Genomic DNA, 20,655 nt, shown 5'->3' on the forward strand with positions numbered 1-20,655 from the left:
TTGTTATTCTCTTCACCCAGACTATAAATCTACCTTATTTTAAAGAAGTGTCACTTTGGAAACCAATATTAATATACATTGTCTCACCCATCCCAGCAAAATGGCCAAGGATGACACAAGAACCATTTTACTCTTTCAGCCTTGAAGTTGACTTAAAGAGCAAAGCTGAGGTGTAACACAGCCAAACTTTTATGGACAAAACTGCACTAATTCTGACCAATGAATTTCCACTTCTTGTTTTCTTATGGCTAATACTTTTCAAAGATGTAGTTTTGTTTGTTTGTTTTAAAGTAGAGTTTTCACCGCTATGAACTCAGTTTTGTTTTGTTTTTTAAAGCGTAACCTACTGACACTTTGCATCGACAGAAAAGCTTTTATTTTGAATATGTCTTGCTACCTGTGCCTTAGACTATTGTTGTCCTATGTTGAATTAAGCAGAGAAGACGGTAACTTTTCTGAGAAGAAACAGACTGCCCCTGCATACCATATTCTTTCATGCAACAGCTCATACTGATGATACTACATAGGTACCCAATTTATAATTACTGCACTGTGCTTTATAAACCTTCTATAACATCTAAGACTTCTTAGGCTGTTCTTCTGGGAGCAGCCAGGGTTATCATGCAGCCTTCTCCTCCATTTGCCATTACTCCCATCAGGACTGAAAAACCTTCGTTTGTCTTTTTTCCTGTTAAAAGCTGCATGTTAAAGCTAAATTTTAAAATGGCTAGTTATGTCAGAAAAACATACCTAATTTGAGGAAACAGGAACAACTCATGTTGCTGTGAGTGTTTCAAGTTGATTTTCATTACGCCTCTGTCACTATGTCATTTTATCTTCACATGAAAACTAACTACGATATCCAAAACCACAAGAGACTACAAAGACTGTATTTTGAAAAGAAATTTGAATTCTGCAGCATAGTTGTGGGATCTCACAGTTAAAACCAAATTACAGTTATGCAGCAACTTACATGGCCACATAACCACATCATATTCCTAACTCCAACTGTGATACTCCTTTTTTCATGTATGATGAAGCTCTTGGCATACATAATTTTAAATTGAAAACAATGGTAGATTCATTTAGTTCTATCCTGTACACTTGTACAATTCCTGGAGCTCTGCATATCTGTTGGAGTGTTCAGGGGAAGGCAGGATGGAAAGCCCTAAGGAGTTTAAAATAATACAGGGCAGAGCTTCTCTGAAGTTCTTCAGTGAAAATTAAGAACTAGAAATTTAAAATTGCATTTCTGAAATCTAGGACACGTGAAACCCCAGGACAACAAGATGTCAGGAATTCTTCATGTTCAGAAGTCTCAGCAGGATGGAGGATAGTATAAATCCTACAGAAACTCATTTCCTCGTGTAAGCTGAGGAATTCTGCAGTGAACATGTTTAACTAGGGACCATAATTCTGCATCATTTTGCTGGCCTTGTTGCAGTGGTGGGGGAACAACAGTTAGTCAAGTTACACCAACCACAAGTAAGATGCAACACCTAGTACAAGAATTCTTTTGCAGAATAAATAAATTATGTTAGACAAAGCCTTCTTGGTGATAGCGGATTTTTATTAGGATTTCTTGTCAACAACTCTTCCCTTACTATTGTGTTAAACATCAAACAGGCCTTAGCCAGGAGAGATGTGACATGACTCTATCTCAGGACAGTTTGAGGAGTAAGATTCCACCTAAAAAATCCAAGTCAGAGCTCTTGCATTGCTTTTACTCTAGCCTGCATGGAAATGGAAGCTTTCAGTACTGGAAAAGCAGAGGAACCAAAACCAAGAAAAAACAAACATACAAACAACAACAAAAAACACACACAAAAGAAAATCCACAAACATTTGCTATGGGAAAGCTAGGTAGTTTTGCATCCTATACAGAGTTCTCATCAGTTGTATATACATGAATAACAGAAGTGGACAAATGCTTTCAAATCTCCCATCAGCAATTTAAGACATCTTCTACTGACTCAGCTAAAAGAGAAGCAAGCTTTCAGAAAGTAATTCTGAGAAGAAACCAGCATATTCCACAACTCAAATAAACAAGTGAGGTTCCAATTTACAGATGGAATGTAAAAGCTTTAAATCCAAGGAACTATGGAGAAAAAAATGCTAACAAAAAAGTAACTAACTCAAGGAAAAGAGCAAACAGGGAAGAAAACTACAATGCTGTTGCCTGAAACAGACTATAAGTGACATACTGCCATCTTGACTTTAAGCCATGGTGAGAGGCCTGGGAATCACTCACTTTCTTGTATAGTGAATAACAAGCAACATTTGGAGGCTATTATGTAGTAGATTTTGGCAAGGAGGAGAAAGAGATTTGTATCTTACACACAAAATATATCTCCAATAAATACTAGCAGTAGAAAGGTTTCCAAATTCAATAGTAAAAGCTAGATAAAGAAAAATGAAAACTATATATATACATAACATCCATTGAGATTTTTTAAATCTTCAGTAAGCTTAAGAGTTACATGTCCTATAATTCCATGTCCTCAAATTATCTACTTTGTATTAATAATTCTTCTCATACATTTTAACACTCTAGCATCCATTTTCAAACACATCAACTCTAATATTAAACTAAAGCCATAATTTTCAATAACTGTTTTTATCTACATGTAGCTCACTATCAGAAACACTTCTCTGAATCACACAAGTACTGCTCTATTTCTCTCTCCAAGCAGAACACAGCTCTACCAGAAGGTCTTTTGCTCTGCTATTAGGCTCTTGTAATAACTTTTCTGCCAAGAAAAGGTTTTGCAACAAAAAGCATGGGGGTGTTTCGAGGGTAAATACAGTAAATTGCATAATTCTGTTAATATCAAATAAACATGTCTCTCAGATAAGTTAGAGATCCTATTAAGAACAAAGCTTTTTCATTACTATAAATTCATATTTTCCATTTTCATATGAAAAAAATATCATCAAAGGTAATACACATGTCTTTTGGTATGACTATTACCTCTGAGTTCGCCTGCTCTGCCTGTAAGTGCTTGCACTCATCTTTCAGCTTTTCAGATTCTCTCTCACGCTCCAAAGTCATTTTGTCCATCAGCGTCTGAACTTGGACCAGCTCCTTTTTCAGGACGGCCACATCTTCCACACCAGGCCTTTGTAGCTGGAAAGTAGAAAAGTAGGAATGAGCAGTATGACATTGGCAGACATTCTTCCAGCATCAAATTTCATCTCTCAAAATCTTTCAAACCAAGTTATAGACAAGGTGACATACATAGTATTATAGCTGGAACAACAACAACAAAACAAAGTATGTATTGTTCCCAAAGGAAATAGGATAATGCCTGCTTGTCAGTTCTTGCCTTCTAAATTTTGAACTTGTTTTCAACTAAAGCTGACAAAAAGGGATAAGGTCCCAGAGACTGAATTCCTACAATTTTAAAGTAGGTAGATGGCTAAGTATAGGAGGTCTTCACTCAGAGAAAACACTGAAGTGACAAGGAATCAATGCAATAAATTTATCTGAAGTCATAATGCCATGAGAAGTAGGTTACATTGATTCTACTACTCTACGGAACAAATTACTGTATATGTTAAACTGCTGTAAAACACACAAGCCCCTCTCATGACTGAGACATATAACAATCCAGTAGAAGACAGATTTAGAATGATACTGTTTATGTCTTCAAGAACTTCTATTTCAGAAAACAACAGACCAAAAAAAAAAGGGCAACTGAAGGAGATATTTGAAGGAACTGTCAGACACACTTCACTCTAGACCCATACATAAAATTTGCTGGTAATTATATCTAAAGCACCATGAAGTCCTACCAAGAGAAGACTCATGGAGTGAAGGAATGTAGAAGGCAATACTGAGCAGTGAAGAAAGATGAGAAAAGTGCTCTCAGTTTGTAGAGAACAGGTACAGGAAAAAGGGTAGGAATGTAGAATCATAGAATGGTTTGGGTTGGAAGGGACCTTAAAGATCACCTAGTGCCAACTTCCCTGCCATGGGCAGGGACACCTCCCACCAGACCAGGCTGCCCAAAGCCCCATCCAGCCTGGCCTTGAACACCTCCAGGGATGGGGCATCCACAGCTTCTCTGGGCAACCTGTGCCAGTGCCTCACCACTCTCCGCATGAAGAATGTATTCCTTATATCTAAATTGAATTTACCCTCTTTTAGTTTAGAAGGAGAAAGGAAGACAAAACTAAACAGGTAGAGAGGAATAGATAGGTCCAGTGGCTGGTCAGTGCCACGAGGAACCAGTAAACACTTGAGGACAGCTGACTACAGGGAAGAAGGGGAATAAACACCATCCTACTGTCCTCCGGAGTCTTTGCAGTGGTTGAGTGGAAGACAAGCAAGAATTTAGGAAGTCCTTTAGCCACTGCTTTGGAAGCAGCACAACTTCTGAGTCATGGAGATCATTCCCAGAAGCCATGGCTATCTCTAAAAGTCACCATGAGCCAAAATCTTGGAATACGCACATATCAGTATCATCAGCCAAAAGCAAGACGGAAAACATTAACAGACGACAGCTGCCAGACATTTAGCCACCATGTCATGGAGCACATCTGTGAACACTCCTTATGAATGCAGCTGTCCAGGGACAGTCATAGTGTAACACCTCATGGAAAAAGGGTGATCTAAAGACAGCTCCTGAAGTCAACAACGGCATTCACCAAGTGCAGGACTGCGTAACATATCCAGAGCTGTGATACTCTGAAAAATTATTGAAGTGCAGAGCATCAAACAAGAAGACTACAACATAACTTATGGTAAATTTTAATATACACTGGAAAAATGTTGAAAATTTAAGTCACTGAAAAAGAGCAGAAACAATGGTGTTCTGAACCTCCTTTTAACCCACAATCAGATGTCTGCAATCTCAACAGTTTGTCTAATTTAAAGCTGTGTTTATAAGGTAGATATATTTCCCCTTGACTCAAAAGTTATAAAAACATTAATAGTGTGATATGAATACCAGCTCTGTCTTTAAGTCTTCTATTGTACTTCTCTCCTTCAGCAGTTCTTGTGTTAGGTTTGTCAATTTCTGTTCTGCACCTTCCCGAAGGCTGATTTCTTCATCATACTTTGCTTTAAGATCTAATTAAGAAGGAAGTTGAATAAATGATCACTTGCACAAGCTACATAAGCAGAGAACAGAATCAGACCTCATTACTCACCCACAATTTCAGTGGCCAGTTGTGCTGCTTTTTGCTCAAATAAGTCTTTCATTTGCTTAATGTTAAAATTTTCTACTTGGATCTCTTCTAGTTGTCGTTCTAATGATTCTATTTCCATAAAAAGAACAGTATTAATTTCCAGAATTGCTAGGACAAGGTTATACAGTTACTCACATCAATAACAAACCACAGCAGATAAAAAATTAATCTAAGTTCACTTTGCTAATCCAATTACCTTAATAAAGTGAGTGACTTTACTCAAGTTAAATATCTATGAGCATGACAGTGGAACCTGCTACTAGTAGAGTACTATGCAAAATTAAGTACATATTGGTTTTCACCAGTCACAAATAGTCCTTCAGATCACTGTAACATGGTGCTGAAGTATGAGCCCTGAACTGTGATTAAAAGCTCTTTTATCATGATCAGATACTTTATGGATACGTTTGAAAAAAACTTATTCCATGAGTACCTCATGGAAAACAAACATGGTGCAAAAATTATTGGCCTGGAAAACAAGTAAAACAACAAAATTCATCGTTTTCTTTGCTAGCAATCAGTACAGAAGAACACTGAATAAAACCAGCACTGACAAATGATATAGTTTAAATGTATACAGCCATGGTCTTTCTCTGCAGAAGACTTGAATACATTAAATGATTTAAAACAAGTTTAAAACTACTAATACAGAACTGCTTTTACAGGCAGGAAAACTCTCACTTTTACAAATCACAGACCCCAAGCCTCTGTAACATTTCCCTACACTATAGCTGTCTTAAAACAAGTAACACAAGCAAGTGCTTCAGTAATTGTACTAGTTCAGCATGTTATATTTTTAGCTTACCAAAACTGATTTTTCATCAACCCAAAAGCTACACTGAACAAAACTTCAGAAAACCCAACATAATTCAGAAATTAATACGATAAAATGTTAGCCACCTGTAGATGCAGATGTTGTCAATCCATCAGACTTAGAATCCTTAAGAAAACAAAAGGATAAATGCTTCATTATACAGAAGGTATAAAAACTACTACTTCAAAAGTTCATCCCACTTTTGGAAAAGACAAAAATTAAGATTTCTATGCTCATATACTGCAGTATAATTGTTTGAAATCAGGTATTTTTATATCTGGAAGAAAAGGATTTTCTATTTCTTGTATTGCTATCAAACTTCCAGACTTGCAAGACTCTAAGCCCCCTCCCCTTTCTTTTCTTTAATATTGAAATCTGACCTAAAACACAGGTTACAGACACTATTAAATACATCTGAGAAGGCATTCTGTCAGAACATAATTTCTGAGGTTCATAGATATTCAATCCAATATCTAAGTAGCTTGTAGTTATCTAAGTAGCTTATCTAAGTAACTAAGTGAGTTTCCTTAGGGCACAACACACAAATTTGTTTTCAATCGTTTGTTCAGTTCATATAGACTTGTGAAATCACACTACTATTCTTCCCCACGTTTTTTGTTTGTTTTTCTGTTTTTACAAGAAAGACCCCACTGACTTTTCTCATTACAGGTGAAACACTACATTCAATTTGTTGTCTTCAATAAGCTGAGTTCTGAAGAAGCTCAACAGAAAGTCTGAACTGAACATGTTGTAAGCAGTATGGAAGAATCATTATCTTCTCTTAGCTTTTTTTCTTCATATTTATGTATAGTTAACACTGTGGAGAGATAACTAGCTTTATTTCCAAGAACATGTCAATATTCAAGTTATGGAACTAACTAAATCAGGCCACGTGCCTTACAAAAAAGGTATTAATCTTCAATGTCAATGCTGATGATAAACCTGCTTCAAGTATTTTAAAGCAATTACTTGCTGCCGCTGCCCCTGCAATTTTTCTAGTTCTTTCTTCAACTCTTCTGAATACCATCTCTCCTCCTAGAAAGAAAAAAAAGAGATGGGGGAAAGAGAACTGTAAATTTGTTTAATCAAGATACTGGAACATCTTAATTTGTAATTTGAAACAGAGAAATACATGCAAGTAAAATATCTTTCCAACCTTCAGTGAAGCTTGCAAGTCTTGTACTTCTTGTCGGAGCAGTGATACTTCATCTCTGAATAAATATATCCATGGAGTGGAGAAAATTAATATGCAGCCATTATATTTTTGTCAATTATGTACAGGTTATAATGTATATTAAATAACCGCAAGACAGTTACAGGCATATGCTACATAAGTATAACTTACATACATAAGTATAACTTACATAAATACAGTTATATTTTTTGAAATTTGGAACAAAGTGCATAATAGATACTTATTAGTTCATTTTGCACATCACCCAAAAAACGCTGAAACATTCACTGGCTAAGCAAAGAAATAGATTTGAAAAAAATCTCATGAAAACAAAAACAAAAACAAAATCCAAATCTAATTCAGTGCATCAGGTTGACCACAAGTTCAAAATTGCACAGCTGTGCACTGGGATGTTTAACACGCTTTGTAATGAAAAGGACAGGTCTATTCTCCTTCATTTCCCATATCACATAATGAACAATGCTAAGAGACAGCATGCTATTTTAGAAACACGTAGTTACATAATTTTTCATTCACACAACAATTCAGATACACTCACTTAATAGTTTGAATGCCTAAAGTGATGGGATTTAAAATTCTCAAATTTAATGTTCAAGCCTCCAGCCATGCAAGAACACAAGATGCAAGGCTAAATTGTGGTTTAGACAGCACCTTTCTAAATCTCAGTTCTCCTTACAGAAGGAGATAGCAATACACACAATTATAATGTTGCATCACTGAGATATGGGCACTTCAAAAGTAGAATATATAGATCATTAAAACCATGCAAACAAATCCTTTCCTATTGCTTGTATGGTGGCATAACTGAGGGGCGCACAGAATATGTATATGTGGGTGACAATAGCAACATATTCTCTCTGTTTTACACCATACAATTTTATTGTTCATGTGCTGCATTATCCCCTCCTCCACGGGTGTTCTTTTAAATTGTCTCATACTTTGGAGAAAAACAAAACAAAGTAAGTTATTTCTTAGCTAAACTGCAAAGGAATAGACTCAACCTACAGTTCACATTAGCAACAGGTCAGGGTCATCAAGAAGCAAGCAAAATATGTTCACTTGAATGAACAATAAAGAAACTCCAAGAATTGCCGATTTTAATGGTGAAATGAAGATGTGATATTGGGAGGATATTTTTGTCAGAAGATTTTTTGCTTTTTACACATTATTTGGCCTGTGTGAGATAAACTGGAGGTTCATAAATACAATTTTAATGAGACAGGTGTAACTGCAATTCAAAACCCATACGTTGCTTGGGGGTGGAAAAGCAGGAGCAACTTTCTCACCAGTATTAAGTAAATCAGCTAATATTCACATGGTAGATTAGAAATGTAATGTCAGGCAGGTGAAACAATTAACTACATTAAAGCCTGGCCTGAACACATACCAGATCTGCAATTCTAAACCATTTAATATGCTCTGTTCTTTGTAAGTTTTTGAACTGTTGAAAAAATAGCTCATAATATATGGGAAGAAGAAGGGGAGGAAAGGGGAAAAACAAGAAAAAACACCCTTCTACCATAGTTGCCTCAATATTCCCAGCACTGTCTTGCTTGACATTTATAAGACAAAACCTAAATTTGGCTTAACTGCCCAGCAGAAAATGAACAGGAAAGAAGGAAAAAAGCGTAACTGATCACTTTAGACTTGTAACTTTGTTTTTCTTACTGCCATCCAAATCCTCACTAAATCTCCCTTTCCGCTAGTGCTGTTAGTTTTGTCTTCTTAGCACATCTCCTGCATCTCCCCATCCAGCAAACCCCTGTTGCCTTTCCCTTACACTCCTCTCTATTCCCAAATGCTAGCGCTGCTGCCTCCATCCAAACACTGAGTACCAGTGGCCTAGCTCAACTGCTCTGGGGAGTTACATGATTTATTCTTGGCCCTAGTTACAGTACTTGACTGAAGGTGGGGCGGGAGGACACAGGGTAATTCATCATACCTGTCTCTCTCTCTTGACTAAATAAGGAACTTCACAGACCAAACTTAGTTTTATGAATCATGTGCAGACTTTGCTGCTAGACCACTAGCAGAGTGGCCCCCTGCTGCAGGTTGGAATACTTCTTTAATGCAGTATTCTGAGTATTGAAAAAACATGTTTATGTTGAATGAGAGTTTTCTCAAGAAGACATGCAACTGAGAAACATGTGAAAATGCCACTAACAGGAAGAAATAGCTTGTGTGTTACACAACAGCTCTCAGACTCCCTTCACTCCAACCAAGCTCCCTGACCTTGTTCACTTTTTCAATTATACGAGAGAAAACAAAACCACTTGTTCTTAAACTGTCAAGAGTCAGAAAAGATATATATATTTTGCCAGCCAACATCTGGTTGACATTGGAAACTTGCAGGCATAAAAATAAATCTTTCATAAACTACATAAACAATATAGTTATGACCAATAATTCCCCCATGTGAATGCTATTATTCTACTACAAGTATTATTTTGGATCCAAGTTATATCACTCTGAAAAGATTTAAATCAAAGAAGAAATACTCATTCTTGAGTAAATGTGCACATAGGAAACCCAAAATAGCTCTGCTAGTACCCTACTATTTCCTCATATATAAAGCCTAAATTTCGATTTCTTTTGTTCTCCCCAAGCTACACAGTTCCTTTTATTTCAAACTATCCTCCACATCTTATTGGCTCTTGTTGGCTTTTCATACAGTTGGAGAACACTGTGGATAAAAATGATCATAATAATAGCACCACTGAAAAAAAAATAAGAAGAAAATTCTACTCCCCTCGAACAGTTAGGTTGCAGCATGCTCACTTTAAGAAGTATTGCAATTTACTTTTTCAGGGAGCACAGCCAGAAACCTACAGCAACTGTGAAAGAACAGAGCTCATAAGGAAGGGCCCATCCGTGCATGAAGACAAGACCTCTGATAACATTGGCTCTAACTGGCTTGGTCTGCACAACACTGGGGAGACAAGGATCTTCACTTGGGTAATTACTGAAATAAGTTGCTTTCCACACACTTTTCTCACCAAAGTACCAACCTTTCACGAGTTATATACTTGCATGTATTTTTCAATGTGATCATTTATCATTTTGGGTCATGTTTCTACTAGTTACAAACGTCTGAATGGTTTACTTCCCAGCAGCAGCAGAAGCCAGCTCCATTATTAGGGGATAACCTTACAGGGTTTTAAAGTGGGTACCCCTGTTTGCAAAGTGAGGCCAGTCAGCTGCTCACTGCGACACTGTTGCATACAGACCAAAAGAGAGTTTGGTCAGGGGAGAAGGGGGGACCAAACAGGAATGTGGACTGTCATTTACAACCATCCACGATAACCCCCAAATAGAAAAAGAACCAGCAGGAAGGAAAATGAACCCTGTGTAAACTTTACCCGTAAGAAAAAGTTCCCCAAACCAACGTGAGGGATTACTCAAACACAGGCAGCTACTCTAAACTGTTCTACCAAGAGTAAGGTTCATCTCATCAGTGTCTGCTGGTCTCAGAAATAAAACAGACTGACATATTTCCTAGGAATATATTCAACACTTTGCTTTTGACCAAAGAGTTAAACAAAATAATTTAGAGAAAATTTCTGCAAATGAGGATGGAGTTTCTGGAACGTGGAAGGGGACTGAGTACAACAGAGACTTCTCAGATTTGCAGGTAGCTTGGTAATATGGGAACCTATTCAGGCAAAAACTGATGTTATTTTTACCCAGTAACTCTAACCACTAAGGGACAAAATCAGGTTTCTCCTGTATAGTCAGGGTTGTCCTCGCCCCAAGCTCAAAAGATGAAATTTCAGCTCTATGATGCAAATAAGGATAAAGCAGTATTTTTCTGCCACACTCCTAAAAATCGTTCCAGCTTGTTACACTACATTCTCAGATGCATGAAAAACAGATGCATGAAAAACAGAATTAACAATTTAAACCTAAACAAGTGGTTTTCATTTATTGTCAGATTAATATCAACCAATGGAAGTTTAAAGCTGCTTTTTAATTATAGTTGGAAATAGGACACGAACATTTAAATACTTCAGTACGTAATTAAGTCTTCAAATTAATACTGCCTTCAGTGTAATTAGAAGCAGCTCAACACTGACACAAAAGCACATGCACAAATGAGTAGTGTTCCACCTTTCCGGTGACAGATGACCTTCCCCTCCACGAGTTGAATCAATGCCAGAATTATGAACCGCTTCATAGTGCTTGAACAGCTCCTCAGCTGATCCATGAGACTTCATACAGAGAGGACAGATAAAGCCCTATTATAAAAAGGGGGGAAAAAGAAAAAAAAAAGGAGATGAGAAGTAATTTTTTTTCCATCACTTGCCCAAATCTATGTGCTTTTTGTGCATCTAAAAGGTAGCAGTTACAATTGTTATTTTAAAAAAAGATTCATACTATTTATTTCCTGCTCTGAAAGCAGCTTTGGCTATTAAAAATTTAGAAAATGCCTAAATAATTCATGTTTCATTATTCAGTGCTTTCTTTTTATGCGTTACGTACTAGTAATGAGGCGTTTATTTAAAAAATGAGAAGTTAGAAGACTGCACTGCAACTTCCACCATATTTAGGCTACTGATTTCAGTAAAGACCAGGAGATCAAGAACCACTTTTTACATCACATACAATTAATTAGTATTTTTCTGAATTGCACTTACTATCTGTAGGAAATCACATCTCAACAGCCTAAAGAAGCTGAAGTTATCCACGTTCATTCCAAGATATTTACTACAAGCTGACCAGGGCAAAAACTTATCAGAGTAATACCGTCATTCCACCCATTAAATGACAGCCAAGTGAAAACAGTTATTATTATGAACCCCTAAATATTTGTGGAGTGTCCAGACTGACACTTACCATAAGTCTCATCCATCTCATTTTATCTAGCAACCTCCTACATCTGGTTTTAGGGGCTGGATTTTGTTTCGGTTCTTCACTCGTTTGGTTATCATGCCCACTCCAAGTCTAATTCTCATTTATACCATAGCCAATATACACCACGGTGACAAAACAAAGAAATTTCAGAGTACAAGCAAACAATTTAATCTCCTGTTAAAGGCTCCTTATCATTCCAAACTGTGTAAAGAGAACCTCATGCAAGTGAAATTAAGGTCCCCTGGTTGCTAAGTCTTAAATAACCAAACATTGGCATGGATTTATTGCAAGAGAACTGTCAAGTACAGGTATTCAAACATGGCTGAAGCTCCAGAGCACTGAGCAGAGACTTCACAACTGCTATTATTTATTTACTGAAATTAATAATTAAATATAGCTGCTTTTCAAATCCAGCATATTATTTTGAAGACTAATTTTAGCACAATTCTGTTAAAGAGAACAGCATACTCCATCAGCAGACAACAAGCATTTACCTTGAACAAACATTTACTTATTTCCAGAACTGGTCCGCACTGTTCCACTCCAGATTAAAACAAGTAATTTATATATAGGCATACATACTAACACGGGTACAGAAAGATAGTTAAAGTACTAAGTTCCCAATAACATTTACCTGACGGCAGTGAAAGTACCAGAGGGAAATGCTAGGAAATTCCTGGCAAATAGCAGTGGCAGTGAACTATAGAAGCGGTCAAAAAGAGCAAGGAATGTATTTTAACTAGCAGGTGAAAGCAGACAGTCTCATACAATGACACTGCAACAGAATACTTCTGGATGAAAGGCTACCAAGCGATTTTCAGCATTCAGTTTAGTCTCCCAGTGACAGGAATGCCTGCAGTTCTCAGAGAAAAGCAGACTCCTCGTTGCACAATTACGAGCATCTGGAAAGAACGAGTGTAGGAAACTGCTCTGTCCTCTCCTTCATTTTGCCCTTTATTTCTTTCTACTTGAACAGCAAGTTCATTTCTTTGTTTGGTTGGTTTTGGGGTGGATGGGTGTTTTTTTTTGGTGTGTGGTCGGGTTTTATTCTGTGGAAAGAGGGGCCCTGGAGAAGAGGAAAGAATAGGTTATGTTCACAATTAGCCCAAGGGGACAGCAATCAATCATTTGTCTTGTTATTAAGCAAAGCCAGCCTCAGACTTCCCAGAAAGGCAGGCAGAAGTGACTGCAGCCACTGCAGGGCTGAGGGGCCAGATGCAGAGGAAAGCTGCTGTCCAGGGACCAGGCTGAGAGTGAAAGCCCCCACAGTGGACAGGAGCTCCAGCTCTGTAGAGCCAGGCTTGCTGGCACCAGATAATAACAGGAGCTTCTAATACCAGGAGCCACCTTCCCCTCCCATGGGCTGAGTGTGTCACCCACCCGTCCCAGCCTCCCCACCGGCACTGCCATACCCAGGGTTGGCCTCGCTTTTGAGGGGCCTGGCACTGCTGGGGTCAGTGCTGGCTACAGCTCGCATACACACCCCTACACTAACACAGCACTTCCTAAAGGTGCGAATCACGAGCTCTGAGAACGATGTCCTTCTGCAAAAGGGCAGCCTTGGGGAAGGATGGAAGACATCAACCTTCCCCCTGTTTCCAGAACTGGTATGGGCAAGACCACCAGCTCCTACTGCTGTGTGCGCCCCAGCTCCCACAGCAGAGCCTTACGCCTACACACTCGGGCCTGGGTTGCTTCTTGCAGGCTGGTAACACTGCTGAAGCCAGGGCTGACATCTAAATGTTAATTCAGTTCTCTTTACAGTAAGAAAAGCAGAATCACCAGGACTTCCCTGGGCATCAGCCAGTAACAGCCAGCAGCATACAGCCTTCCTGGGCCTGCAACTGTTAGCCCCAGGTGAGAATCTTGTCTGGGGTGCTGGGTCTCCCTAACTTTTTCTTCTTTTCAGTGCAACCGTAAAAAAGCTCTTTCTCAGTATTGTCTTGAGATGTATTTTGAAAACATACAAAAGTATACTGCACTAAATTAAAGATGAATGAGTGAGAAGGAAGAGGAAGGGAAGAAAAACTGATGGTCTGAGATATATAAATCTCATAAGCATTTTTGTTAGTTTCCAGGAATTTACATCAAGTTGTGAGGCCTTGTCCTGGATAAAGAGGAAATTGCACAGTTACAACCATGAGGTGCACCCTGGTCACCACAGCTGGGGAGAGGAGGGCAGGGAGGTCTCCATTCCATTGAGTCTACACTTTGCTTCCTTAACTAACAGACTCCCTTGCCGAGAAAGTACCAGAGCACTCTTTTTGTATCTGAAGAAGATAGCTACCACACCTAACAAGCACAATTACAGTTTTCAAAAGGTTGTATTTGCCAAGAGACATTTGGTTGATTTCATTTAAAAATGCATTTACGAGTTACTTTGCATAAGGCACAGTCATGGAGAAGTGGAAGGCGTTTAATATTCTTCATTTAATAAAAGCAAAGATATCACTTATAACCCCTGCAGTGCTGCACTGTAAGTTTTAACTCCCTAACTGATGTTTCTAATGGGGCTTTATCTTTTGCTTTATGTAGGGAGAAAAGAGCCTGGAAGAAGTTAAAGGATGATTTGTTGCTTTTTGTTTTTATAAATAGATAAAATACAAATATAAGTGACAATTTTTTGAATCCAAAATGTTTTGCAGATGCCTGTTAGTTAAGGAAGAAGAAAAGTAATATCAAAACCACCACATTCACAAGCTTTCATCAGGAAACAGTTCTTAGAATCACTGCAGACCTTCTGAAGCAAGATAGAACAAGAATATTGAAAAAAGAATAAGTCCAAACCAAAGCACCATATACGTGCACAAACAGTCCACTAGGAATCAGCACACAACTTTGAGCTCAAAGTAGATGAGACAGGCACTCGATTTCAAATCCCAATTTTCTGATCTAGAGGGAAAAGCTTCTCTTCCAGGCAGATGCTTCTGAGCCATGCATAGCACCAAGCACCTCCACAGCACCACACTGCTCGCTGTGGGATGGGTCCTCCTTAGTGCAGACTTCAAAACAGACAAGCTCATTCAGAACGGAACAGACACGGCTTTTTAAGAAATTGCCTAGGAAGGTGTCTTCTCTCAGCTTGGGTTATAATGCCAAATTTTACTAACAATTTTGAAATCCATGGAAGTACCAGATGCTCATTTATTTGCCTTTTTCAAGAATGACTAATGACCAACCCTGTAGAGGGGAAAAATAGCCACAAAAAATCTTCTAATAGTTAAGATGTACTTTCAGACCTGATAAAGTTAAGCTTCTCTCTCCTAAAAGACATACAAAGCAAAAAATTTCTTGTAGGTTACATTAGTATTTTTACAACTCATTAATACAGCACTTCTGGGGAACTAAGCCCGAATGCTAAAAGTGACACTAGAAGGGAACTCTTGCAACAAGAGCTACCATATTTGTTTTTATTGTACCAATATAATTTACAGGGCAATTAGCTGTTTGAAGAACTTTGGCCTCCCACACAGAAACCCTCCCCTGCAAGAGCTGAGGCACAGTCTCATAGGCACACTGAACATGGCCAGAGTGACTCCAGACAGCCACGGAGCCCTCCTAACCCTCAGCCTTGTTAGATCTGATTCACAAGTAGTTTATGTAACAGAAAAAAGCACGCATAGGACTGAAAGGATTCTGGTTCTCTGGCTCCTTGTATTACTCTGTATGAGTAGAGAGGGAAGTAAAAATATATATTTGAAAATTTCAACCTTTTCAGAATATTACCTTTCTTGTAAATGTTTTTCCTCACCATTCTGCACAAACCTGATCTAAACATGAAGTTATGCTACGTGACAACACATTCAGATAAGCAATATTTTCCCTACTCAGTAGCAATGAAAGTTGAAGATATGCAAAAATATTTCTTCAACAAACTGAAGGTTTCAGCGTGCAATTGAAAAAAAAAAAAAAAAAAAAAAAAAAACATCTACACAGAGGTGTCCAACTCTCCAATCACCATCAATGGAGAGCTATTCAACACAGATAATGGAGCAAGAAACTCATCAGCTGACCTAACAAATGTGTACATTGTAAGTAGGGTCAGCGTAACAGCTCCCTAGGCTCCATCACTGATAACTGAAGCTTGAACCAACTCCACATATATGCCTTAAATCTAAATCTAAACTTCTACCAACTGCTTTTTTCCTCCCATCTTAAGTAAACCTTAAGTAATTCATGAGTGAAAACACAGCAAACTTTACTCTAGGCTCCTTTTTCGCAAATTAAAAATTGGAGCTATCTGGCAAAAAGAAGCCACCTCTTCTTGAGGGACAGTCCCATGGGCAAAGACAGCTTTTACAGAATGGAATTCAGATTTGCTTAAGGAGTTGGCGTACAAGAGAAAAGGCACTCTAGGTAAGTTTGGAAGTCATAGCTACCCTGCTTCCTTAGTATTTTCTTTAAAATTGGGGTAACTTTCTGTTCTCCAACGCATTTTAATACTGCAAAGAACTAAACAAATGCCTGCTGTAATTACTGCTGATGTACAGCTGTCTGTGGTAGAGAGCCATATAACAGGAATAGTGCACATGGAGCTCTATTTGTTAATGTAAGCACAACTTCTGCAACATCTTGCATTTTTATCCCAGCAATTACGTCATTAGTCAAGCTTAAAGAACCAATGAACTTTGCTATTTTCCACTGAGAAGTCGATTTTGTTCCATAAACACTCTTCTTTGAAAATATTTAAGTACTGTGGTGAACAAAAAATAAGCAATAACAACTAAAAAAAAACCCACAGAATTGCAGTATAATGGCTACTTTTACCAATTTGGAAAAGGCGAGTGGATAGTCCACCACATGAACACTATGGAGCAGCTCAGTCCAATCCAGTACATATTTTAGCATGTTTGGCATTTACATGACCAGGTTCTAGTTTACATAAATTTGAGTTTTCTGGGCTTCATCTTTGACCCTCCAGAAATACTGGGCCAGCACTCAAGCCTACAGCCTATTTACACTGAGCCACATGAACAAAAAGTGATAGCTGTGATTCAAGTCCAAAGCTGTAATACCTCCCAGCCATGATCTATGTTTGCCAATGTCTCAGAACTCGGATTTACATTAAAAACCTTCAGAACTGTGTTGGTATGACAAGCTGATGCTGTGAATAATGTTCTGCAGGTTTAAAAACTTTCTCAGCACATTCAACAACCTGTTCATGTACTCAGAGGCATAAACACCTTTCTGGAGGTGATTTTAGTTTTTAACTGTGCCAATTATTTGGAAAGATTCCAGATTCACTATTCATGTTTTTCCACTGAAGCTGAACCTCCTCAACCTTCTCGGACACTACTTAAATGCTAAGTGAAAACATGTAACTCTAGACTAAAATTCAGATATTCTCCAGTTACACAGCGATTTAAAGGCTGAAACACTTTACAGGACAGAAGGTTAAGAACTGTGTACACTTAGGGCCAGAGGACAAAAATGCTTCAAAGCTGAAAGCTGTATCATGTAGTTTCTAGGTTTTGTTTCCTGAATACACATTGAAGCAATTAACTGAATCCTCAGGAAGTTCTCAAACGCAATTTAAACTGCCTGCCTAAAGAGTAAGGGCAAGATCACACCTGTAATTTATTTCAGAAGTCTGACATACTGACAAAAAATAAAAATAAAGTATTTAAAGTTAAAGAACAAATAAATAAGGTCATTCCTTTTATATATTCTTAAAAGGAAAATACAATTGACAGATTTTTTTCCCCCATCTTCCACCAGAAAAAGCTCTTTCCCCTGTGTTTACGTACACACTAAGATGACATCTCTCTCTAATCATTAGAAAAGTGGGTTAAAAGGTCACATTCCATAAAATTAAGATACATCCATTTCAACTTTATAAGCAGGTATTTAACTTTCGGATCAAAAAAAGGAAAAGGGTGCCTTGCTACAGTTTATTTTATAACATACTGCAGACTCAATGTCTTTCCACAAAAGAATCTGCATTCTTCTTGACGTGAAAAGAAACAATCTCTAGTTCTGTTCTCTTCTGTTTTTATTACTATTGATGAGTAGGATTACAGTTCTGTCACAACCTACAAGACTACAATTTTGTCATGAGTTAGAAATTCTAATTCAGTGGATTATCTATTTCTTAAAAGAAAGTCACATGAAATGGCCAAGTCAAATCAAATCAGTATCTATGATTCGTCATTCTCTTAGTATTCTTCAGATGTTGCAGCAAATTAATATAGTAATGCAGCTCAGCCAATTATTTTTGTTCCTGTGCAAAGCAGACAAGTACCAGCAAGGTGAAAACTGCAACCTAACTGGAGAAGCAGCTGAAAGAGCAGCCAAAAAAAGAGGATAAAATATAGTATCAGCATGAAAGCACTGACACAATGCTCTGTTGGAAGAAAGGAAGAAAGGAAGAAAGGAAGAAAGGAAGAAAGGAAGAAAGGAAGAAAGGAAGAAAGGAAGAAAGGAAGAAAGGAAGAAAGGAAGAAAGGAAGAAAGGAAGAAAGGAAGAAAGGAAGAAAGGAAGAAAGGAAGAAAGGAAGAAAGGAAGAAAGGAAGAAAGGAAGAAAGGAAGAAAGGAAGAAAGGAAGAAAGGAAGAAAGGAAGAAAGGAAGAAAGGAAGAAAGGAAGAAAGGAAGAAAGGAAGAAAGGAAGGAGTCTGCAACATTCCAATGGCATCCATAAAAAAAGAATATGTAATCAATTGAGATAAGAGACAAGCAGAAAAAAAAAAAAAAAAAAGAATGAGGTATTTTCAAAGACAGAAAACATATTCTTGCACAACTAGTTTTCCAATTTACACTCTAGGCAAACGAGCTATAAAAAGCCTTTTCTGAAAACAGTGTCATGTTTTGCTTGTATTAGCCAAGAAACGTGTATTTACTAAGCATCTGGAAAGTCATGAAAACAACCCAAGAACAGTTTAAAACTGCCTTACATTTAGCTGCATTGTAGCTAAGACAATAGACATTAACAGCCAGCATATCCTAAACACTGCAAAAGTGCCACACAGTGGTTTTCTGGATGCCCCTGGAGAAACCGGGAAGTCTGAAATTAAGCTTCTCTGGTTTACTGTTTAAACATCATGAACATCCAACATAGGCAGTCAGGAAATGGGGGAAACAGTTTAGAAATGTATCATTCCTTTAGGAAAAAGAAAACAAAACAGAATGAACCGCACGGCTTTTGTTAGCGGCTCCAGTGTATATATAAAAGTTGGGGAACAATGTCCCTGTTTGGGAACGTGGCGATGCGTTTCACTTCCGTAAGGAATTTGTTTGGCCAAGCCGACTATATATGGGCAAATACACTTGCCAACGTTATGGTGCCTGTTCCTGCAGCTGCATAGGCCTTACCTTTTAGGGTAAGGCTTCATCAGTGCTTGAGGAGTGGGGAAAAGTATTTCACTGCTATTTTCACCAGTTATCATATGGAGCAGTCCCTAGTTTGAAAAATGAGGGCTGCACAGAGAGCTATTTAAGGGAAAGACCATAAATCACGCTGCAGGTGAGCGGCGAGGACCCTTTCCTGCAGCAGGCCATCAGACACGTTCAGAAGGTCCAGGGGAGAATACCTCTGCTTGAAGAACAGCACCAACTCTCCTTGCACACAGGGAAGGAAGGGCAAAGAGAACAGAGTTGCAAGCGGCCTGACTGACTAAAATTTTGATCAGCAGGGGGGCTGAATCAGCAAAAGACAAGTTAGCGAAGAAAGTAATAGGCAAACTTAAAAGTAAGGTACTAATTGTCAACCAACGACCCATTTTGTAGATCACACATTAGACTAAACACTGGCATTTTGATGCTTCCTGTCTCTAAATTTGAGGACAATGCACTGGCAAAAATAAAAATAAAAATAAAAATAAAAATAAAAATAAAAATAAAAATAAAAAAGATTAGGAGCCTCTTCATCACTGTTCCCAGCAAAATGTACCTGAGCTTTTCACAGTAATATTAACAAGCCACACAAAGCCATATATCAGTCTGAGTAAGCCAAAGTCAGCAATGTTTCATATGTCTGATACAGAAGATGACTCTGATAGCAGATCATACTCTTATAATGCTGCCTCAGGAATGGCAATGATGCAATGAAGGGTGACAGCTTGGTTGTGTTCCTGTTTCAGGATAAGAATGTGCTTGTTGCAAATACAAACCATCATTTTCCATCAACAAATACAAACCACCAGCTTCTCAGTAGTCAAGTATTTAAAATTTTACATTCTAGCATTGATAATGCAATGTTTCTATGAACGCTGATATAATAAAGGTGAAACTGATAAATAACTCCCTATATATTAGTATTCTTTGTTTCTCACCTCTCCCAGATATTTATCAAATCACTAAACTAATACAGCTTACAGCAAACAGCAAGAGTTAGAAACAACTGAATTTCCCTTTCATATGCCACACTTAACACACAAACGTTATTAGGTTAAAAAGTTGTAATGTGACAAGTAACTGATGGTGGCAAAACAAAAACTCTTACTGGGCAAGAACCCACAGGCAACTCTCAAAACTATCTTAAACATAGCCCAGATTAAATGGAAGAATGATTTCTTCAGGTAATCAAGGCATCTCTATTGGCTCACATCCCATTATCTATTGATACCATTGCATCAGGAACGCCACAGTCTGTCACTGTCAGTGAC

General features: G+C 38.0%; 1 protein-coding gene across 4 annotated transcripts in view; it reads right to left on the reverse strand.

Moving 5' to 3' along the window:
* EEA1 (early endosome antigen 1) overlaps window positions 1–20,655 on the reverse strand; it is a 406,236-nt gene that overhangs the window by 374,241 nt on the left and 11,340 nt on the right. For 3 of the 4 annotated variants that reach the window (XM_084506554.1, XM_084506555.1, XM_084506553.1), the window contains 7 exons: window positions 11,310–11,437; window positions 7,164–7,218; window positions 6,977–7,042; window positions 6,094–6,133; window positions 5,155–5,262; window positions 4,953–5,074; window positions 2,972–3,127 (listed from right to left, as the gene is read on the reverse strand). In XM_084506554.1, the coding sequence (XP_084362680.1) occupies window positions 2,972–3,127; window positions 4,953–5,074; window positions 5,155–5,262; window positions 6,094–6,133; window positions 6,977–7,042; window positions 7,164–7,218; window positions 11,310–11,437 (675 nt within the window). Of the gene's footprint in view, window positions 1–2,971; window positions 3,128–4,952; window positions 5,075–5,154; window positions 5,263–6,093; window positions 6,134–6,903; window positions 7,043–7,163; window positions 7,219–11,309; window positions 11,438–20,655 lie in introns of those variants that run through there. The other variant, XM_084506556.1, reaches the window with a different exon arrangement.

The sequence above is a fragment of the Aythya ferina genome (genome assembly GCF_964211825.1).
Source record: "Aythya ferina genome assembly, chromosome: 1".
NCBI lineage: Eukaryota > Metazoa > Chordata > Aves > Anseriformes > Anatidae > Aythya > Aythya ferina.